The 23,348-nt window shown below is 52.7% G+C and overlaps 2 protein-coding genes across 7 annotated transcripts in view; one reads left to right on the forward strand and one right to left on the reverse strand.

Annotated features, from left to right (window-relative positions):
* FAM222A (family with sequence similarity 222 member A) overlaps positions 1 to 23,348 on the forward strand; it is a 55,166-nt gene that overhangs the window by 14,200 nt on the left and 17,618 nt on the right. Inside the window, exon 2 of the mRNA XM_032602900.1 lies at positions 14,239 to 14,370. Within this exon, the coding sequence (XP_032458791.1) occupies positions 14,289 to 14,370 (82 nt within the window). The 5' untranslated portion in view covers positions 14,239 to 14,288. The remainder of the gene's footprint in view (positions 1 to 14,238; positions 14,371 to 23,348) is intronic.
* The window catches only part of TRPV4 (transient receptor potential cation channel subfamily V member 4), a 75,606-nt gene continuing 64,752 nt past the window's right edge, over positions 12,495 to 23,348 (reverse strand). For 2 of the 6 annotated variants that reach the window (XM_032602897.1, XM_032602895.1), the window contains 2 exons: positions 22,082 to 22,196; positions 16,540 to 16,966 (listed from right to left, as the gene is read on the reverse strand). In XM_032602897.1, the coding sequence (XP_032458788.1) occupies positions 22,099 to 22,196 (98 nt within the window). In that variant the 3' untranslated portion in view covers positions 16,540 to 16,966; positions 22,082 to 22,098. Of the gene's footprint in view, positions 12,563 to 16,539; positions 16,967 to 21,050; positions 21,136 to 22,081; positions 22,197 to 23,348 lie in introns of those variants that run through there. The other 4 variants (XM_032602893.1, XM_032602898.1, XM_032602894.1 and 1 more) reach the window with 4 other exon arrangements.

Below are 23,348 nucleotides of genomic sequence, written 5' to 3' on the forward strand. Positions count from 1 at the left end.
GGCTCCAGAGCTGCCAGCTCTAGTTTGTTTTCAAGAGAAACCAGACAATGAGAATTTTAGATGGAATTTTAGTTCTTTGCTTTTCAATACTGGCAACCGTGTCACAATTTCTTTTTACTTCAACAAACAGAACACAGAAAAGATGTCTGTGGGCAGGATTTGTACCCTTCACTGATGTGGTGTTGTCTGGGTTGCGGGAATGATGGGGCTCCCAGGATGTCTTGCCTTCCCCATCCCCGGCCAACAAGAGTCCCCAGAACCCAGTGGCAGCTCCACGCACCCCTGAGGGCACCCCCAGCCACCGCCTTCACTGCCAGAGGCAGGAGGCAGGGCCCGAGCCCCACGAGGGCACCACCCAAACAGCTATAATCAGCAGCCTCGCCAAGACTTCAAACTCACCCAATTATCCTGCGAGAGAAAAAAAAAACACAAAATGAAAACAAATTAACATGTTTGCATAGAAACTGCCGCAGCAACACACACAGCCGCGCACACGCACGTGCTGGCGCATGCCCCGGCAAGGCTGGGAGACACCGCTGCCACCCCTCCCCAGGTCTGGCACCCACCTGGCAGGGCTGGGCCGGGCCGGGCTGAGGCCACGGCCCAGGGCCAAAATGTGCCCTAGGCCCAGCGACCTGACTGTCCCCACACCTGGCTGGGCACTGTCTTAAGTCCACTGGCTTTCACGTTCTTCACTTTTTTTTCTTTTCCAATTTAATAAATGCATGAAATTCATCGTACGCCAAAATTCAGCCTCACTGATCTGAACCCCTTTCTTCAGATGGGGAAGCTGAAGCACGTGGAGGTTAGTTGACCTGCCCAAGGCTGCACAGCTGGAGAGGAAGAGCTGGGGTTTGAACCTAGAGTGATCAGCCCTGGAGCCCTTGCCCACCCCTGCCCAGCGCGCTGTCTCGTTCCGAGGGCTGTGTGGGTGTGGTGGTCAGGATCGCAGAGCCACGTGGAGATGAGTTCAGATCCCTGATCCGTCAGTCCCTCACTGGATGGCTTTGGGCAAGTGACTTGGCCCTCTCTGTGCCTCAGTTTCCCCTCCTGGAAGACTGGGATGATAATGGTCCCTTTCGCAGGGAGGTTAGGAGATTCGGTAGGTGAATGACTGCAAAGTACTACCTCTGGCACCTGCCCACGGGGTGGGGTCCCTCCCAGCCCCACACCGTTCAGTTGGCCCTCCAAGGCCTGGCTTGTCAGAGGAGCCCCTGTTGGGGGCCTTTGGGCTCCGAGCCAGGCGCTGCCCTTGCCCCCGGAGCACGCAGTCAAGGGACTCAGGGGCCCTCCCTGCTGGGAAGCTGCTCGTCCTGGGAATGAGCCCTCTCCTGCGGGCTCCCCCGAAGCTCCGTCTGACCCAGGGTTGGGATTGCAGGGCGTGCGCCTGATCCTCCCTGCTGTGTCTGATTCTTCTTCAGGTCCTTGCAGCCTGGCGCACAGCTGGTGCTCAGGCAAGGCTCTGTGACTGGAGCCATCCCCTCGCTCCCACCGCCACCTGGGCATCTCTGGGGCTTGGCCCTGGGAGTTGAAGGAGAAACTGTGCTGGAAGGACTTGGGGCTTAAGATCTTGGGGCTCAAGGGTCCCCAGGCCAGGGCTGCGGACGCCTCCCCAGCCCCCTCCCCCTGCCCTGCAGGACCACAGACAAATCCCTTCACCTCCGCAAGCCCCTTGCGTTCATCTCTGGTCCATGATGGTGAAAACTGAGGATGGACATCGCCAGCACGGTGGGCACCTAGTGGGCAGTGGATTTGAAGTTGCTAAGAGGACAACAGAGTAGCCTCTGCCCCCGATCGAGTGACAGTACTTGATCACCCGGCTTAGTCCTCACCATGACTGGGTAAGGGAGGGGAGGTTTCTAGCCCCATTTTTCAGATGGAGAAACTGAGGCCCCAAGGAACTCAGACTCAAGAGAGTCCCACTGGTAAGTGGCAGGGCTGGGGTACAAACACAGCAGTTCTGGGTTTGCGCTTTAGCTGCGGTGCTGTTTGGCCCTTCCTGGATGCCACCGGTCCGGGGTGAAGGGGGCAGTGTCTGGCAGGTCTGGACAGGGAGGACCAGCAGGCTGCCGTCCTGGTGGTGGTGGTAGAGGGTTAACTTCATTGACCTCAGGTTATTTGGCATCAGCCTCGGCCTACAGTCACGCCCACCACTCAGGGCCATGGTGGCCCCCTGAGGGCGGTGGCCCCCTGAGGGCGGTGGCCCCCTGAGGGCGGTGACCCAGTGGCTGGTGGGACATTGGGTGCCCACTTGGAATCCCAGCCCTCCCTTGGCATGGCCCTGCCACAGGCCTGAGAGTCCAGCAGACGCAGCTTCATGCCCCCACCCCACCAGCTGGCCTCAGACAAACCCTTGTCCTGTGTCCCCCGGGAGCATGGGAGGCATGGCTGTGCCCACACCTCTCAGGATGGGCTCAAGCTTGGGACGTGGCTTCAGCATGTGGTCGCTGCCGGCTGAAGCAGCCCCTTGCTCAGACCTGTGAGGAAGCAGCCCTACCCCTCTTCCAGAGGATTCCCAGCCCTCGCGCCTCCAGGACACAGCTTGGGATGGGGCTTGCGTGGCCTCCCATCTGACGTGCCGCTCACCCACCTGCGTTGACAAACACCCGCTCGGTTCTCTGGGGTCCCGGGTGTTCCAGACGTGCAGAGGGGTGTGTTGGATTGAAGTGGTAAACTGTGCAGTGAAACAAGGAGGGGAGAGACCCCAGGGGCCAGGGCAGATGACCGGAGAGGAGAGCTGTGAGCCCCGGGCATGCAGGGAGTGTTCGGGAAAGAAAGGCCCCAGTGTATCCTCTGTTCAGTGCGGATTTATCGAGCATCTGCTTTGTGCCTGGCCTCAGAGCGGGAAGACTAGAGCTGGGTCTGTGAGGCCCCAGGCTCGGCCGCCTCCCGGCTGTGCACCCCTGGGCAAGCCAGGCAGTCTCTCTGGACCCAGCCTCCTCCCAGGGGGCTGTGGAGAGGGTCAAGGTGAGACGACATTCAGTACGAGGTGGTTGAGAGCCAGGGAGTTCCACCCTCAGAGGTTCAAACCCCTGCCCTGCCCGCCCCTTGGGGGTAGGTGGGAGCCGCTTCGGTGGCTGTGTGTGGAGGGGGCATGGCCCCTGGCTCTGAGAGCAGAAGCTGGGGGCCGGTGGGGTACAAGAAGTAGGGAGAAAGTTCTTTTTCCTCCCCTATGACAAAAGTAATATTTCTCTTTTAGTGTTTGGAAATGACAAGTCTGATCAAGAAAAATTTGGCCATCATCCAGCTGCCCAGAGGTGGGGACTTGGTCTCACACTGGGGCCATCCTTCCAAGGTGTAGGGCACTTGGGGAGGGTCTGGTATGGCGTGGCATGAACGACCGTCCTGGTCAATCAGACCTCGCGTGCGTCGGTGCAGGGACACGGCCAAGTCTCGCCTGGGCCCCGCACCGATCGGCACGTTCCGGCCTGGGCTTCTGGAGCCACCTGCCCGCTCGCCTGCCCACCCGGCAGCCCATTGTCTGGCGTGTAGGGGCCGGAGCAGACGTTGTTCTGCACACATCTGATCCCGTCTTTTCCACATCAGATCATTTGTAACCGTCACCAGGCGATCGGCCCCGTCGCTGATTCAATCTCGGCTTTGTGCTGTCACAGCCGTTTTTCTGCGCCGGGCTGATTTTGAAAGGAGGCCCATCTTCTGGGCCCGCTTTTCAGAAGCAGGGGGAGGGGGGGGTCTTTATGTGTGCGTGTGTGTGTGCACATCCCCCCCACACGTGCGCGCACACACACACAGGCCTCTGCCTCTCGTCACTGAGAGTAGAATTTGGAATGAGGCAGGCAGATGAGGGCCCCAGGCTGCCACCTCCACCCCCTGCCACCTGCTCACCCTGAGTACCTACTGTGTGCCCCAGTGTGCAAACACAGCAGAGTCCGTGCTCCAGTACAGGAGGTAGATGCTAAACCATTCCTCAATAAGATCATTTCAGAGTGGTAATGACAGTGAAGGAACTACGGTGGTGACAGGATAGTGGCCGGGGCCGAGGGTTGCCAGCTTAGACCAAGTGATCAAGGAGGGCCTCTTGGCGGAGGTGACGTTTGAGTTGAGGTGTGAACGAGGGGACGGAGCTGGCACAGAGAGTGCCACCCCATCTGAACCGAGATGTCTTCTACGTGTGAAAGCCACCCCAGATTTCAAAAACTTACTATGGAAAGAAGGTCATAAAATACCGCATTAGTAATTTTTGAATACTGCTTCCATGTTGAAGTACTACTATTCTGGATCTATTGGATTAAATAAAATATATTATTAAACATAATTCCGCGTGTGGGTAGTAGAAAATTTATAATGACATTATATTTCTATAGGAGAGCACTGGATCTAGAGTATTTAGGTAGAGACAAAACTGTAATTGCAGAAGCCCTGGGGTGAGACCAGGGTTGGCCTGTGAGAGGACCAGGTGCACCAGGGGACAGTGACAGACTGGGCAAGGAGTGAGGACGGGGTACGTGCAGGGCCACAGAAGACATTGTTCGAAATGCCTTGGAGGCCAGCGGGGGAGTTTTGAGTGGGGAAGGCAGTGAGTTCCATATAGGAAAGCTCAGCCTGGCCCCTGCAGGGTGGAGTGTGGAGTGAAGGGGCCCGAGTGGAGGCCTGCAGGTGATGGGGCGCATGGTGGCATCAGGGGCCTGTTGTAGAAGAGTGGTCCACAGGACCTGCTGGAAGCTGGGCTAGACCCGATATGCTTCCATCTGTCTGTCTCTCCACTCCTGGATTTCGATGCCTTCCCCTCCTCCTGTCTCTCTCCCCGCCCACCTCTACCCTCGTTGGCCGCTGTCTCCCTGTCAAGTCAGTGAATGTACAAGCACCCCGGCTTTGTGTCCAGGTGGTCAGTGGTTGAAATCCCTTCCGAAAAGTTATTTTTAAGAAAACAGAAATGATGGTATATTTACCATAGAAAAATTATAAATGCAGAGAAGCACAAAGAGGAAAAATCAAACTCCCCAGAGGTAGGGGAGGCTCTGGCCCAGCTGGGGTTTGAACCCAGGTGGTCTGGCCCCTGCGCCCCAGCACTAAAATCATGGCGCCCTGTGGCCAGGTGACACAGAGGGAGCTCCCCTACCAGAGAAGGGCTTAGGGACACTGCATCCCCAGCCTCGCTCATAGCAAGGGCAGAATGGGGAGACCTGGCCCACACAGAAGTGGTGTTTGCCTCTCAGGGGTTAATACTTTTATGCTTGTGCTCTTATTGGTCCCAAGTGCCCTGCCCTGTTCCCCCACCCCTGCCTGGAAGGCTCTACTGATTTCTGCCCCAGCCTGACCCCCAGAAGCATCTGTTGATCCTTGATTTAAAGACTAGCCCTCACCGGCCGCCCCCACCGAGGCTTTTCTCTCCTAAGCACTCCTGGCCGTTCCTGCCAGGGCCCAATCTTCCATCGTTCTTCCCCTGCCCCCAGGGTCTAAACCTCATGCCCGTCTGGCCCAGGCTCACCTCTTCCAGCCCCTCCCCCTCCTGAGGCCTCCGTTTCCTCACGGGTACACACACCACGGTAATCATCTCTCTCCTTCTCCCAGGCCTGGGGTGGGTTAAATGAGGTGATGTCTGTAAAGTGCTGAGCCCATGGGGAACACTAAAAATAAAAACGAGCTCCTATTATTGCTCTGAGTATTAGATTTTCTCCTTCTCCGTTGCTGGGTTAACCCTGAACTGTGGATGTAGGGACCTGGATAGGCGGGGAGGATGGCTGGGCGCATCCAGCCCTTCCTGGCTCTACAGTGGACCTTACCTATGCCCTTTGCACACAATGTTTCTTCTTCCAGACCTCTTATCCCTAGAGTTATCGGGTAACGTGTTGCTCCTCTTGGAAGGGTCCATGCCCTCCTCCAAAAATACTGGGCTGGGCCTTTCTGCTGGGTTTCCCCCCCCGGCCCCCACTGTAGTAGCATCACAGCGCTGATGACGTTTGGTATTGATTACGGCTTCACCGCACGCCCCACTCCCCACCCCCACCCCACCCCTTTGCTGGAAGGTGACTGCCACTTTGTCATTGAAGAGCCAAGGTCAGAACTAGGAGAGGAACAAATGACTTGTAGGATGGGACCCCGCCCCAGACTTCCCCCCTTGGGAGCTGGCTCTCAGAGAAGAAGGCTCTCAGGGAAACTGGCCAGGGGGTTCTGAGACTTGGGGGCTTTGCTCTCCAGCCAGGGCTTCCCGAAGGTTCATTTTCATGCGAATGAGCCCCGCATTCACTCCCTAGGTACTGTGGTGGGGGCCTCTGGGATAGAGCCAGCCAGGTCTGCTGCTGGTGGCAGTGACTGCCCACCTCACCCCATCACTGATGGGGCGGCTTTTGAGCCTTTGTGAGCCCCCCACCTACCCATGCACCCAGCACCTGCTCTTAGCCTCTCCTTGCTGCTGTCCCCTCTGTCCTGGTGACCCTGCCAGGCCAGGATAGGATGCTCTCGGTCTTCTCCAGCAACGCAGAGCTGCTTCAGGTTCTCCATACTCACTGATTTCTTTCAGGTCTCCAAAAGCTTGTCTGTGTAGCGCTCTGCTTGGGACCCGCTCCCCCTTGCCTTGTTCGCTTGGCTGTTTCCTACTTACCTGTTGATAATAATCATAAATGATACTAGTAATGGCTACCACTTAGGGAGTTACTACTGTGACCCTAGCACTTTATTCGTACTAAGCTGTGGTAAGGAATTAACTCCTTTTTCAGACGAGGAAACTGAGGCTCAGAGAGATGGAGGCATTTGCCCAAGGCCAGACTTAATGGATAAAGCTGGGATTTAGTTAAGAGACAAAGCTCAGGCATCTGGCTCTGAAGCCTGGGACACAATACTGTCACCCTCTTTATGAGGCAGTGGGGCTGTCCCTTTGTCTTGACAGCCCCCAAGCTAGGTAGGGTGGCTCCATCAAGGGTACACTTGTCACCCTGCCTTGTAATTGCCCCTCTGACGCACACACCCCTCTCCTGGCATCTGCCTCAGCATCTAGCACAGGACCTGGCACATAGTAGGTGCTTAATTTGTCACGTGGTCATCTCTGTAGGTTGGAGTGCTGCCCAGGGCAGATCACGTCAAGGTAGTTCCCATGGCGACCGACAGCTAGGCTCCCAGGCTCCGCCCCGCCCCTTTTCCCAGGGTGCCTGTGCTGGGAGCTGGCCATGGTGCTGAACGGCCTGGGGACCGCCGCCTACCCCAGCCCTGTGTCCCAGTCGGATACGTCCTGAGCCCCGCCTTGCCCTAGCTCCCTGGGCCAGCCTCTCGCTCATCCTCCCTTCATGAGAGGGTTTCCTGAGGGCCTGTTGTTCACAAGCACTGGTCATGGCACCGTGAACCCCTGGAGAAGGGATCGGGGAGAGCCGCTCGGGGCACTCCAGTTACTCATCACACATTTATCGGGCATCTCGTGTGTCTCCAAGAAGCCTTTGAGGAACCTGGGCTTCAGGTGAATGCTGAGTAGAATTTCAAGGGCTTCATGCAGAAGGGGCTGCATGGGCAAAGGCCTGCAAGTGTGCAGGTGAGAGGCATGTCTTCAGGGATGCCTGCCTCTGGACTCTGCTGCCCGCCATCCAGAACTCGTGGCTGGTGGTTCACTCTTTGGCCTCCCCTGCAGCCCAGAGCCACCAGCATCTGTGGCTCCAGTGGTCTGCCCAGGGTAGGGCCCAGACAAGGTGCTAGAAACTATGAGTGAGGATTAAACGGAGGGGTGCTGTCCCCCAGGCAGGAGGCTGGCATCTCTGTCCTAGGAACAGAGGGAGCCAGGTTTTGCTCAGTGGCCAGATTCGCATTTTAGAGAGACCTCCGGACTCTGGGGGTGGGGATCGATGCAGTGGTAATACTTGGCAGTAGATGAGGCCTCCTCTGGAAGGGGCCAGTGCCCTCCCCCTCCCCCAACCTTAAAAAAAAGAAAGTGAAACTCCCCTTTCTGGTGCTGCAGCCCAAATGGCAGTGGGAAATAATCACTTTTCACAGGCCCCTTTATCCACAGCCAAGCCCTGCGCCAGTTTAATCAGCAGTGCCAGTGTGACTTGGAGATTCCTGGGCTTGAGAGATCAGGCGAGGGGTTAAAGAAAATTACCCTGCCTCCTCCATGCTAATGCAATCTCTAACCAGATCTGCCTAGCTGCGGCTCAAATTGCTTTTTAGATTAACATTTAATTATTAACAGGGTCCCCTGGAAGGCCTCGGCTCGGGCTTGGAACAGGAATGGGGGAGGGAGCGGCAGGAGGGGGTGGGGGAGGGCTTCTACTCTGGCTGCCTTGTGGAGAGAGTTGGGGCGGGTTGGAGGGGGAAGGGGTAGGGGAGAGTGGGGCCAGGAAGGGAGTGAGAAAGGAGACAGCAGGGAGGAAGAAGGGAAGCGTCAGGATAGGAAGGCAGATGGAGTGAGCGACAGCCATAGAGACAGGAGTGAAGGACAGACAGTGGATCCACCCATCGTGGGGGAAGGGTTGTGCACCCAGGTTCCCTATGGTACTCTCGGGCAAGGGCCCCTCCACCCTTCTCTCCTGGCCAAGGGCAGGCAAACCCTGCCCCTTGTGGTTTAGGGGGCCCTGAGCTTTCTGAGGCATTGTGCTGGCCTGGTGGTGGGGACCCATCCAGAGAAGAGAGCCGGTACTCAGGGCCGCACAGCCAGGGTCCGACCCAGCTCTTCCAGGCTCTCAATCCAATGCTCATTCCCCTCCCCAGGCCCTCGGCCTTCTGCCTCTACTTCAAATTCTTCCCTGCATTTGGGGGCAGGCTCTGGGGCCAGGACAGGGTGAAGGAGAGCAAGGCTTCAAGTGCAGCCCTGGGGGTGGAGGTGAGAACTGGGGGGCGGGGGGGGGGAAACTCCTGCCCCCTCCCCATGAAGGTTGTGAGGCCCTGGGAATAGCACGCTTCTCCTTCGCCTGTTTTTAGGGAACTCAGAGTCCCGGCTGTCCACTCAGCACTTAACATGCTGGGTTTTACCAGCTTCCTGACTCAACATTCCAAATCCCTCAAGAACAGACTACATCTAGAACCCACCCTATGTGGACTCAGCCCTGTGTCTTGCACACAGGTAGTGCACTGGATTGTGTTTGAAAACCACATGGTAACATCCCCTCAAAGGCCCTCCTACGATCGGCTGGGCCACTGCCCGTCAGGTTTCAGCAAGGGAAACTGAGACTCAGAGAAGGGCTGTCGCTTCCTAAAGGTCACTTAGCCAATCAGAACCCTGGTGCTTGCCCCCTGCCCGGCAGGTGCGACCCTAAGGCCTCTGGGGCTGGCCCTCTACTGTGAACCTCTAGTCCCGTTGGACGCCGGGAAGGCCTCACATGACCTTCTCCTCCAAGCCGCAGCGGGTCTTTGGCCTTGAGTGGAGCCACAGAGGCCAGAGTAGGGAGCTCCAGGGAGGAGGGAAGGACGGGGGGCTGGCAGCGGCACCGCTCATGGCCTTCACAGGGTCACAGCCTCCTCCTGCTGTGGAGCCCAAGTATGTCCCTGCATTCCACGTGCTCCAGGGCCAGCCCAGTCTGGTGAGGGGCAGACTGCTGACCTACAGGATACATGGGGGAAAGTCCTGCCCACCTGCCACTTCAGAGCAATATCGGAGGCCGGAGGGAGAGGCCAGGGAAGTCCACTTTGAACAGGCTGGCCTTGGGAGTAGGCAGTCACTTCCGGTTGGATATTCTGTTTTGGCAGGATGTTCTCACCGATTTCCATACTCCCAGCGTATGGCACGGGGCTGGCCCCCAAAAGATGCTCAGGGAGTGTTTGCTGCCTGAATGAATGAGTGAGTGAATGAATGGCTGGGTAAATGACAGCTGCCTCGAAACAGTTCCCTCCTGGAGGCAGGGCCTTGCTTTAGCCACCTCTGTACTGTTCTGCAGGCCTCTCGCGTTGTCCTCCATGAATGTTTATGGGATGAGTAGGTGGATTCCTGAGAGTCCCTCTTCCTCCTCTCCCTCCTCTCATCTCCCTCTCTGTGACCCCAGCCCCTCCCGGAGTAGAACCAAAGACTTGGGCACCTGGGAGAAGCAGGACTTTACTTCTGGAGCCAGGGCTGGAGGCCATACAGTGTGGAGCCGTGTTGACACCCTCGGGCTCTGCCATCCAAAAGCTATGTGACCTTGGGCAGATTACTTCTGCTCTCTGTGACCATTTCCTAATCTGTGAAATGGGGCTAAAAACAGAACCCACCACAGCAGCTGCTAGGAGGATGCTGTGAGATACAACAGACAGGATGCACACGGGGCGTGGCACAGAGGAAGCATTCAATCAATGTGCACCGCTGCTATTAGCAGTAACATGCGTATTGTAATTGTCAAGCTCCCTGTTCCCACTGGCAGCGTGGGGGGTGGCTCCCCAACACCCTCTGCAGCCGGACAGGCTGGGAGAGATGACAAAAGGCGGGCAGGGCCAAAGGCCCCAATTCCCTGTTCTTTTAATAAAAATAAAGACAGCCTTTAGACATCCTTCTGCTATGCATTGTTCTGCCAAGGCGAGCAGCACAGACTCAGTTCCTCCTCGGACTTGGAAAGTTCCTTCCTTTCTTTCCCCTCCCCTGTCACATTTTCTTTATCTAAAGCCTCAGCTATGAAAGGGCATATCGACAGCTGGGGGCGTTATCTGGTGGAGGGGACCTTTTCCTAGGGGTGCTTCCGAGATAAGGCGTCTTATCAGCCCCCACGTCGGGACGGTGCCGAAGCATTCTAATCGTTGAGGCTTGCGACATTTCCCCCCTCCCCCCCTTTTTTATTATTAAAGTCACAAAAGACCTTGGGCTTATAAACAGCCCGATTTACTGATAGGGTTTCAGAATGAGCAGCGCTCCCAGGATGGTCCCTGGCTGGGGGAGTAATGAGCTGGGGCGGGGGCTCTGAGGGGCCGGCTTTCTGCAGATGGGATGATGCCAAACAGGGGGGGCGGGGGGGTGGGTCATGGGAAGATCATGAGTGTTTTAGGCACCTGCTCCAGTCCTGTCTCCAAGCTTGCTGTGTGACCTTGTGCAGGACGCTTGGCTTCTCTGGGCCTCCATCACTTCATCTGACAATAACTGATTCATTAATTTAGCCATTCATTCAACACCTATTTATAAAGTGATTACTCTTTGCCAGGCATTGGGGAGAAAGAGACAAATAAGACATGGTCCTTGCCCCTGAGAAACTCACAGTCCAGTGGAGAAAGACAGACATGAAAATTGGCAATTACAACTCTGTGTGATTAGGGCTGTGAGGGGGGATGCCCAGAGGAGGGGAGCCAGAGTCTGAGTTAAAATGGATCAGGTGGCGGTGCTGTAGGCAGAGGGACCAGCACAGGCAAAGGTTTGGAGGTGGGAGGCTGCCAGGCTGGAGGGAGCTCTAGGAGGGAGCTAGGAGAGATGAGGGTGGGAGGCGGGGAGGACAGGTCATAGCGGCCTTGAGGGCCAGGTAAAGGAGGTTAGGCTCTACTCTGGGACCAGAGAGAATGTTTATGGCCAAAAACAGGGCTCTTGTTTTGTCTTGTTTGTAGATGAAGTGGATGATACCGAACTGGTCCCTGCCCACGTCCCACGCTGGAGCCGCCCACCTGCCCCAGCAGCAGGCACAGGCTCCTGGGAGAATGGGCAGTGGGTTGGGGGGATTGGGGGTGTAGAGAGAGAAATTGCTCCTCTCCAAGTGAAGACAGCCTCTTAGGCTGCTGGTCCTCCAGTGGTGAGGGATGAAATGATCCAGGTGGCTGCACCAGAAAAGCTGAGCTGAGGCCTTCACGTGGATACCGTCTCCTCTGGGGAATCCTCTGTGGTCCCCTGGGCTGGGCCACGTGGCCACTCAGCTCCCAGAGCTGCCCGGTCGTCCACCATCCGAGCACTCGGAAACCAGAGCCCTGCTGGGAGGGCAGCTGATGGGGTCTTGAGAGGGGCCAATTAGCACTGCAGTCCCAGCCTGCCCTTTTCAGCTGAAAAGCATGCTGGGGTGCATGGCCCCTGGGGAGGGGGGGCGCTGGAGAGGGGCTGGGCCTCTGGGCCCCCAGCACCTGGTGAAAGGCCAGAGGTGGGGAGGACCTCCCTAAGTGGGGCTGGGCTTGGCCAGGACCCTGGAGAAGAATGACCTGGGAAGGATCATGGAAGTGCTATTACAAGGCCAGAGAGGGGCAGTAGCTCCCCTGGGGTCACACAGCAGGCACTGGGGCAGGGGAGGTTCCAGGCTTCCAGCCCAGGTTTCCTCGGTGTGCCAGGTGGCTGGCCTCCCTCCTTCCTGGCCCAGCGCTGCCCCAGCCTGTGGGGAGCAGTGTAGCCCAGTGGAGAGGGGGCAGGTTCACCCAGTCACTGTCTGCTGGGTGGCCCCGGGGAGGGTGCTGCCTCCCTCTGGCCTGGGTTTCCCCATCTGTGGAGGGAGAGGGCTTGCTTGGGCCCTGCAGCTGGCTGGCCTTTTCCAGCTATCCCCTTTGTCCCCTAACCCCCTGCATCAGAGCAGCAAGAAGTGGCTGCTGCTCTGGGCTGGAGTAGGGGCGAGGGGCCGGGCTGCCAGGGTCACCACAGGCCTCTTACCTTCCAGGCGGGCACATGATTGTGCGTGTCCGCGCACTTCCCGCGTGTGCTGAGAGGTGCCAGAGGAGCGTGTCATTCGGGGTGGGCGAGGGTATGACGGGGTGTGCCCACCTGCAGGAAAACGTATGCAGCGAGCATGTCCGGGGTGCATGTCCACGTGTCCCCAGGTGTCCAGGAGGGCCGGCTGCCCCCATGTGTACGGGTGTGCCCCAAAGGGCCCCAGCATGGCCCGCTCCCGCTGTCCGCGTCCCCAGGGAGCGGCGCCTCGTTCCCGCAGTCAAGGGCTTTCATCCCTGCAATAGCCCTACTTCATTCCCTTTTTAAACTGTATAATTTCTGCCTGATTGTAATGGCATATTTTAAAATTACCAGAAATCAAAGCCAGGAAGTGGATACCAGATCTTTCATTGCATCGCTGCATTAAGGCTGGCGACTGGGCGCGTGGCGCATGAGAACCACCGACCCTCCCCCATCCACCCCCACTTTCTCTCTCTCTTTTTTTTTTTTCTGAGACAGTAATAGGAGAAAATTGGTTTTGAAACTGAATAAAAGTCCCTTTCAGAGTAAATCATTTCTTTCAGGCTACCTTTGCTGAAAGTAAAATAGAGCATAATGAAAGGTGGGTACGTGATTGTCTTTCATTTACCGGGAGTCCAGGACAGACAGGAGGCTGCACCCGTCTCGGGGAAATACAAGATTGGAATAATTGCGCCGTAACAAGGAGCTTGTTGTGAAATTAGTATCTTAAGAAAGTAGTGAAAAAAGGCTTTTCCTCATGAATACTTCATTATTAGAAGAAAGCGGCAGAATTTAGGGCTCCAGACACCTGTTTAGTGTTAAATAACTTCTCTTTCTTCCCCTTCAACACACCCTCCCCTCCACTTGCTTCTTTTTTCAACCCAGCCCAGCTTGGTGGCTCAGGCCTTGGCAGTGGCGGTGGTGTGGGAGCAGGACAGGGTGGGCGTGGGGCGCCCAGGCTGGGTGGACATCAGTAGTGTCCAGGGTTGAGCCCGCCTTCTCCTTACCCTGACCCTGGCAGGAGACCTCCCACCCTCTCCCCATCCATCCAGGGCAGGCTGTGTCACCCTGCCCCTCGGGGGCTCCGGGTTCTCGGAAAAGTGGGTTCTGTGAAGATAAAGATGCTCGTTTCTGTGTGAATCTGGGTGAGTGAGCACAGGTGGACCTGTGTGGAGCCACATCTGAGCTGCTGCCCATGGGGGACCTCGCCCCAGCCTGGCTGAGCTGCCCTGGGTGGCCCTGCCCTTTCCGTTCGGAGTAGGGAACTCGGTCAGGGGGCCCTGATGGCCCTCGGGGCCTGGGCTCAGGGCTCAGCACAGGTCACCTCTGATTCTCCCGGGGACACCATCCCGGGCATCTCCCCTCCAGGGGCGCTGTGAGAAGTCTCCAGGCCGGGGATGAGGGCAGACCATCACCTGAATAAGTGGCGACACCCATTCGCCCACTGGCTGTTCCCGGGCACCCTTCCATGTTGGTTCCCAAGACGACCAGATGGGGTCTTTGCCCTTGATGAGCTCAAGGCTGAAGGTTGGGGGCGGGGAGGTTGGTACGGATTTGCCGGCAGGCGGTTACAAGAGAGCTGGAGGCCACCACCCTTGGAAGGACGGCTTGCTGGGGGAACACGAAGGGGGAGAGGGTCTGAGCAGGCCTGGGGGCGTCGGGAAGCCCCCTGGAGGAGGTGGCCCACACAGTGAGCAGGGCTGGGCGGGGAGGGGGAAGGTGGGCACAGAGCAGCCCCGGTGACCAGCGCCTCCTCTCCCTCCTCACAGGGCCCCTGCCGCAGAGCGCGTCCCCCCCGCCGCGGGCCCCCAGCTCAGCCATGCTGGCCTGCCTGCAGAGGACCCAGAACGCCCCCGGCCAACACCTGGCCTGCCCGACCAAGAGCCTGGAGCTGCGCAAGTGTGAGTGACACGCCCTCCTTATGGCCCTAGCCCCACCCCTTCCTCTGCCCACCCCGAGTCCACGGGGCTGCCTCTCTCCTGGACACACCAAGCTTTCCCCGCCTCGGGCCCTCGCAGGGCAGCTCCCAGGCGGGGAAAGCCGTCCACGCTCCGGCACATCTGCCCACCACCACCCTGCTTTGGACCGTCCGTGTTCTCCCAGGCCTTTGCCCAGGCTGTGCTGCCTCCCTGGGGTCCCTCCCCACTCCCTTGGTCTGGCTGACTCCCACTGGGTGTGACCTCCTCCCCAGGAGCCTTCTCTGACCAATACCAGCACCATGGCCCCGACCCCAGCACTTCTTCTGTGGCCTGACCGTGTGTCCTGTCTGTCTCCCTCTGCATCAGCAGAGAGGATAACGGGGAAGCAAACACAGCCGGCCCTCGAACAATGTAGGTTTTAACGGTGCAGGTCCACTTATAGGTGGATCTCTTTCGGTAGTGAATAGCACAGTACTACAGGGTCCGTGGTTGGTTGAATCCGCAGATATGGAGGAACCGAGGATACGCGGGGCCAACTGTAAGTTATGCCTGAATTAACCACCACGTTGTTCAGAAGTTCACTGTAGTCCTGAATGGGATCCCAGCTTGCGGCCTGAATTGCTGGGTGATCTTGGGCATGTCTTTTCCCTCTCTGGGCCATTAGGGAGCTGGACTTGGTAACCTCCAAGGGTCTGTCCTCCTTTACCATCCAGGACAGGGCTCCCAAACCCTCTGATCTGATTATTTTTAACCACCATAGGTTGTTTGGGGTTTTTTTTTTTCCCCCAAGTATTTAGACACATTTAAAAAAGGGGAGATTTGTATAAAAATCTGGATGTAGTGTGTCTTGAACACAAATCAGAGGATCTGGTAACATAAGCCTATGTTCCTGTCCTGTAGCTATTGGTTAGAATGTAACTATTGCCTCTTTAAAGGGGACACCCGGGCTTCCCTGGTGGCGCAGTGGTTGGGAGTCCGCCTGCCGATGCAGGGGACCCGGGTTCGTGCCCCGGTCCGGGAAGATCCCACATGCTGCGGAGCGGCTGGGCCCGTGAGCCGTGGCCGCTGAGCCTGCGCGTCCGGAGCCTGTGCTCCGCAACGGGAGAGGCCACAGCAGTGAGAGGCCCGCCCACCCCAAAAAAAAAAAAAAAAAAAAAAAAAAGGGGACACCCATCTCCAGTTCACCACAGTCCCCACCCTTTCCCATTGCCTCTGTCCTATAGTGCAGGAGTGGGTGCCATTTACCATAGTGTTTACGTTGTTGCTGTTTGCTTTTTTAATGTGTATTTTATCTTCAGACATGGTAATATACTCACGTGATCCAGTATTCAAAAGGAATAAAGGGGCATAGAGATAAAACTCCTCCTCTCCCCGCTGTTGTGTGTCCTCTCAGAAGACGTTTTATGCACATCCCAGCAAATGTGTGTATATACATATTTTATCCACTGTCCTACCCCTCACTTTTTCACTTAGCAGTATATCCTATATGTCAGCCTCTAAAGAGCTTCCTCATTCTTTTGCCATATAGTTTTTCATAGCACGGATGATCCATAATTTATTTGACCAGTCCCCTAAGAAGAACCATACCCAACCTGTTGCCATTACAAGCAATGCAGCAACAAACTCTGTCACTGGGTATGTCACAAAGGTGTGAATAAAACTACAGCATAAATTTCTACAAGAAGAAATACTGGGTCGAAGGTATGTGCTTTTGTAATTTTGATGGATGTGGTTTGACTGACTTATCTATTCATCTTCTTGATCTATTTTTCTCATTGGGTTTTGTCCTTATTAATTTATAGGAGCTCTTTGTATATGATGGAATTAGACTTCTGTCTGTCATATGAGTTGCAGATGTTTCCCCCAAATTGTCATTTGTCTTTGATTCTGCCATGGACGAGTTTTTTGAAGTAGGGCCTTTGGATTTTGTGTCATACTTAGAATGTCCTTTCTCATGCTGAGATTATTTTTAAAAATAAAAAAAAATAGGTGTCCCCAGGGATTCTTCTAGTTCTTCTCTGGTTTAATTTTTAAAATATACGATCTTTGATTATTTGACAATTTATCTGGTGCAAAGTGTGGGGTATGGATGCAAGTGTATTCAAATATCAGTGCAATACTGTTTTCATTGTTGTAGCATTATAACACATCTAAACATTTTTAATGGCTTTATTGAGATATTATTCACGTACCATACAATCCACCCATTTGAAGTGTACCCGTTCAGTGGTTTTAGTGTATTTACAGAACTTTACATCCATCACCACAGTTCACTTTAGAGCATCTTTATCACCTCAGAAGAAATCCCTTACCCACTCCCTCATCCCCCTGGCTCCTCCCTTCTCTATAGATTCCCCTGTTTTGGACTTTGCTAGGAAGGGACTCATACAGTATGTGGCCTTTTGTGACTGGCTTCTTTCTCTCTGCATAGTGTTTCAAGGTTCATCCATGCTGTAAGCATGTGTATAAAACATTTTAATGTTTGCCGGTGCTTCTTGCTTGTTATTCACCATCCTCTTATGCAGAAATTCCTTGGCTGTTCCATTAGTTTTCTGTCTGGACTGTAGAATCAACTTATCTAGGTAAGAACAAAATCCTGTTTGGGTTTTTACTGGGATTGCATGCAATTTATAAATCAGGAAGAAATGACATTTTTATGATGTCTTTCCCTCCAATAACATGATCTATACCTTTCTGTTTGTTCAGACTTTCTTTTGTGTCCCTCAGGAATGTTTTAGTATTTTCTTCATTTAGATCTTACACATTTTTAAAGTTTCCTTCCTCTGGAAAGTTAATTTTTTTGTTGTTGATAAATTTATTTATTTTTATTTTTGGCTGCCTTGGGTCTTCGTTGCTGCACGTGGGCTCTCTCTAGTTGCGGCGAGCGGGGGCTACTCTTCGTTACGGTACGCGGGCTTCCCGTTGCGATGGCTTCTCCCGTTGTGGAGCACGGGCTCTAGGCGCACGAGCTTCAGTAGTTGTGGCACACGGGCTCAGCAGTTGTGGCTCACAGGCTCTAGAGTGCAGGCTCAGTAGTTGTGGCGCACGGGCTTAGTTGCTCCGCGGCATGTGGGATCTTCCTGGACCGGGGCTCGAGCCTGTGTCCCCTACATTGGCAGGCGGATTCTTAACCACTGCACCACCAGGGAAGCCCCTTGCAAGTTTTATACCTTGATTTCTTTGTCTTATTTATTAGTGTTGTCTACTATCCCTGGCACAGTGAAAAATAATAGTGGTGACAGTAGACATTCTTGCTTTGTCTTTGCCCTTGAGAAACTTCTAGGATTTCCTCATTACACAGAATGCTGGTTTAGGGGCAGATATTTTATCAGGTTAAGTAAGTGTCCATCTATTCCTATTTTATTGAGAACTTTAAAAATCAAGAATGGAATCTGAACTTTACCAAATGACTTTTCAACGTCTGTGAAACTGATCATATGGGTTTTTTCTTTGTTCTGTTAATATGAATAATGATATAGATTTCTTTATATTGAACCATCCTTGCATTCCTGGTTGGTTCCCACATGGTCACGATAAATATTACATTATAACATACCACAGAATTGGATTTTATATTTTGTTTAGGAGTTCTGCCTCAATTTCATCAGTGAGAATAGTCTTTAGTTTTCTTTTTTTGGAACAGTTTTTGTTGGGTTTTGCTATCAGTGTTACATTTGCTTCATAAAGACAATGGAGGCTTTCCTTCTTCCTCTGTGCTTTATAACGGCTTAAGTAGAAATGGATTATCTGTTCTTTAAAGACTGTTTGATCCTTCATGAAGCAGTCTGGGCTAGTGTATTTATTTGGGAGATGGAGGGCTGGGTAACTCTGAGATAATGTTCTCTATTTCTTCTGTAATGATTGATCTAATTGTTCTTGAATGAGTTTGGTAAATTATGTTTCTCTAGAAAAGTACCCATTTTATCCAGGTTTTTGAATTTATTTGCATGAGGTTGCACAAAATAAATTCTTTTAAGTGATTACTTCACCCTTGTTTCTTATATTGTATATTTTGTGTGTGCTCCCCTCCACATTTTCTTGATTAGGTTAGTTAGCTAATGAGGTTATCTAACCCCCTTTCCCAAAGAACCATCTTTAGGATCCATTTATTAGTAATTACCCTTTTCTGGTTCCTAATTCAATTTATGCATTTATCTTTATTAAAATCTTCCTCCTGCTTTCCTTTTTAAAACATGTCTTGAGAGGCTTAAATCTCTATACTGCTAAACAGGAAAAAAAAGGAAAGTTAAGGCTGTGGGTTCTCTCAGCACTGCTTTAGCTGTATCCTGTAGGTTCTAGCATGTATTTTTATTATCAGTATTTTCTAGATAACTTTACAACTTTGGCTTTGATTTCTTCTTCTTTGGCTTCAGGCTCATTTGAGTTCCATCTATCCACCCAGGTAGTAGGTGCCTTTGTATTTTGTTATTTCCAGTTCTATTGCATTATAATCAGAGAATGCTATCTATGATTTCTACTTTTTTGGACTTTAGTGAAGTTTTCTTTGTGATATAATCTCCGGTGATTTTTGTGACTTTTTATGGGAATTTGAAAAGATGTGGCTTTGTTTCCGGGATTCAGAGTTTGGTGTTAACCAGTTATATCTACCCTGTTAATTACATTAGTTAGGTCTTGTGTATCCAAGATGCAATGGAATTTAATGCACAGGTATTAGTACCTTAAATCTCCATAGTGAATTGCATCCTTCTCGGCTGTATTTAATACTTTTTGGCCTGGATTCAATCTCATCTATTAAGATGGTAACTGCCTACTAAGATGCCTTTTTAATTCACATTTTTCTTGAAACCTTTGCCAGTCCTTTTATTTCAACCTTTCTGAATTACTTTGTTTAGATGTGACTCATATAATATAGAGTTGAATTAAGCTTTCTGATCCAATCTGAATGCCTTTTAAAAATTTTTTAATAGAGTTTAGGCCATTTACATTTATTGATACAACAGATGTCTGGTATTAGTTCAGTCATGCTGTGCTTTGTTTTAATTGCTTTGAAAAGTCTTTCCCTGTGTGATCTAAGTTCTCTGCTTTGTGTACCTACTACTCATAGGGAAGGCTAGTGTTCTTGTTCTAGTGGTGTAGCATTAAATAATCCCCTAATTTTTTTATCTCTTTGTAACAGCATCTATTCCATCTACCCTAAAATGAACAAAATGATGAAATTAGTGTATTTCCTTTTTCTCCCTACAGCACTTTCTCAGCGTTCACTTCATCCTTTTAAACCTCTATTAACTGACATCAGCTTTAAATATCTTTTGATCCCAGCTATTAAAAATGAGGACACCTGTGTACTTATACTACTGTTCCCCTCTTTCCCCATCCCCTCTCTTCTTAGTGATACCATTACTTTACTCCTAGGGCTTGTGATGTTAACATCTGGTTACATCACCACACTCGCACAGTTCTATCCATCTCAGTCTCCCAGATAAACAGGGTCCATGCTCATCACCAGTTCTTTTGCCGTATTTTTCCACCATCTGAAGTTGCCCTTTAGTCTACGGCTTAAGGCCTCCTGTGAACAACACTCCTGGAATTCCCGCACATTCAGAATGCTCTGTAGACTTTCTACTTGAATGAGCAAAAAAATAATTCCTGGGTCACTTTGTTTCCTTGAGGATTTTTGTAGACCTTGTTCTGTTCTTTCCTTATGTTGAATGTTGCCATGGAGAAGTTGAAGCCTGAGCCCTCCTCCTTTATATTTCATTTTGATCTTTCCACATCTTTCATGCCATTACTTTACTAGCCTGTGTCTTGAGATTGACCCTTCAGAGGAGTCTGTTTCTCCTGGAACAGTCTGTGCCTTTCGACAGGCGGTTCCAAGGCTTGTGTTATTTCACTTTCCTTCTTTTGGGGACTCTAGTTAAGCACAGATTGGCTGTCTTTTGCCCATCTTCCCTATGTACCCTCTTCTAATTACGCCTTTCTGACTCCCTATTTCCCTTTCATTTTGATCACTTTTCACCCCGCTTTCTATGACTTTTTTTTCTCGCTGTGCTCATTCCATTTCTCCTTTTATAAGTTTTTTCCTCCTACTCTTTGCATTTCTGCTTTATGGAAACAGTTGCTTACTACATTGTTTCCTTCACAATGAACTATTTGGCCATAATCTTCATCTCTTCTGTGGCCACATTTTTCCGATGGGAAGTGTTTATTTGCCAGCCATTACTTATACTTTGCCTCTCCTTCCCTTTTCTTGTATATTCTGATTAGGTCCTGTGCTGCTTCAATTCTGATTACTTGCCTCTGGAGGGTATTTCCAGAAAGACAAGGGGGACCGAAGATGTTATATCAACATCCTCAGAACTGAAGGTCCTCTGATGGTGTTCTTTCAGAGTTAGGGGTTTACAGAATACATGTCTGCCTCATCAAAAATAGAACAATGACAGATAATCTGGAAGGGCCTTCGGTTCCAAGGAAAAACGTTTTTCATGCACAGCCCCCTTCCCTCCTTTACATGGCCTCCAGGGAGAACACGTTCTCTTTTATAAAATTAGATACTTCACTGAATAGATTGTCCGTGGCACATAATTCAGAAGGCATGAGAATTTACAGTGAAAAATAACTCTCCTTCCCAGAGGAAACGAGCATTAGCAGTTTCTTAAATACCCTCCTGAAAAATGCATGCACGTAGGAGGGGCAGTAAGTACCTTTTATGTAAACATTTGCACCCCGACATACTTCTCAGCTCCTTGCCTTTTTTCTTACCGATGTGTCTTCGAGATTATTCCTCACCTGACGGAAAGAGTACCCTCGTATTCCATTGTACAGATGAATATAACATTTTAACCATCTCCCTGTTGATGGACATTTAGGTTGTTTCTAGTCTCTTGCTATTCTGAACGGTGCTGTAATGAACATCAACTTCGTACACGTACGTATATCTGTGCAAAAAATTCTTCCGGGATGGGCTTGCTGGCTTAAAGGATCTGTGCATTTTAACCTCTGATTGCCACTGTCCAGGTGCCAGTGTTTCCTGCCTTGCCCTCTGCTGCCAACTGGCTGGAGATAAGGGCTGGGCACAATGACCTGGGCCAGTCCTTCCTTTCTGCTCCAAGGCCGGAACTAGAGAATGTGGAGGGCCACCAAGGATGTCCTGCTTCCCCTGCCCACTCAGACCCTTTGACATCTTTGCACTTATTGGAAAAGACACTGACTCTGCCTGTAACTGAAGAGCACAGGAGAGAGGGCGGCAAGAAGGGAGATAAGCAAATTGAATTGGGTGCCCTGCTGCCTGGTCAAGGCCTGGAAAGACTCCCGGGCATTCAGGCCTAGGCTGACCCTCTTGTCCCTGTGGCCCCCCAGGCAGAACCGAGACAGGAAGGGCTGGCCCTGAGCTTTGTGACCAGACCTCGGGCTATGCTCTTTCTCACTAAGGGAGAAAGGTCTCGACTGGGCCACATGTAGCGTGACCTTGGATGAGTCAGTTGGCCTCCTGGGGCCTGCATTCTCCCTTCTGTAAAGCAAGGGGTCAGATCAGATGGACTTAAGAAGCCATCCAGCTCTGACCATCTGTGATAATAATGTCAAAAATCCGGTGGGGAGAATACGTGGCCTGGTCTGAGCCCCCCTCCCTCTTCCTGTGAAATGGGATCAGAGCTGCCTGATACACTGGGCTGCACGAGGACTGACCTCCACAAGCGCCCAGAACATAGTCAGTGAACCAGAAATGGCTGCTTACCTCTCTAGGACCTGAGGTCAGGCAGGTGGCCGAGCCGGGGGCGTGGGCAGCCACGTGTCCAGGAGCCCAGGTAGCTGGCTGTTGTAGCCTGTTCCAGCTAACCGGAGAAAGTGACCTGGAGAAAAAGAGAGGGAAAAAGATGTGGCGGGAGGCAAAGTCCATCCCCCTTCCCTACCTCAGGCCTAAGATCTTGGGCTACTACTCGCAGCTGGGTAGAGTCCCTGGGTCCCAAACAGGACCCACCCATCCCTGGGACGGAAGCCTGTTCTTCTCAGCTGCTCAGGACCCTGCCCCTAATAAATATCTGACTTTCTCATCATGGTTTTGATACACAAACTTTGAGTCACACGCCGCTAAAAGTATGGGCCAGGCAGAGAGGCACCATGGGGGCTTGGCTAGTGCAGGGGTAGACTCAGGGACCTGTCATCCAGGGAGGGAGGGGCCGTGGCAGCTACCCTAGGAGACTGGTGTGAGCGTCCAGCCTCGCTCTGCCGGACCCTGGGCGAGGGACGCAGCCTCAGGCTGGTCCTCTGAAGATGAGGATTGAGTGACTGCCCTGCCCTCTTCCCCAGGAGCCCCCAGGACACAGGCTTTGAGACCAGATGGCCTGGGGGTCAAATCCTGGCTGTGCCCTGAATGGGATGTATGTGTGGTCTTGGGCAAATGACGGACTGGCCCTCTCTAGGCCTTAGTTTCCTCCGCTGTGACGTGGGAATAAGAAGAAAAGGAGAATCCCCAAGGCCTGGCAGCAGACTCAAACCCTTTACCTGCCCCCATCTCCCCCAGAGGGCAGGACCCCTTTCCCCACACCCATACCCACAAAGGGATAAGAGGTTCCCCAGCCCATCCCTCGCATCTTCACAGGTGAAGCTTCTCCCCAACGCCCACCCCTCCTCACCTGACTCCTGCCCAACGCCCCCAACCCCAAAGGCTGGCGCCATTGCCCCTGTGGGCCGTAGCCCCACAAGCATTCCTGCAGGTGCCGCTGCTTCCACTAACACTAATAAAATAAGGAAGAAACAAAGCAATTTAAAATTCCAATAAAATTAAAAACCCACCGCTGGCCGCACCACAGATTCAATTACAGAGCTGTTGCTGAGCACAGCCCCGGGGAAGGAGGGATGGTCCAGGGCCACCCCCGCCTCGGAACCGAGCCCAGGAGAGGAGAGACGCTCAGAGGTGACAGCCAGGACAGGTCCGGATGGAGTTAGCCTCCTTTTACGATTGAATGAATAAAAATAAGCTCTTAGCAAACTAGGACGGCAGG

This window comes from Phocoena sinus, chromosome 14, assembly GCF_008692025.1.
Source record: "Phocoena sinus isolate mPhoSin1 chromosome 14, mPhoSin1.pri, whole genome shotgun sequence".
Classification (NCBI taxonomy): domain Eukaryota; kingdom Metazoa; phylum Chordata; class Mammalia; order Artiodactyla; family Phocoenidae; genus Phocoena; species Phocoena sinus.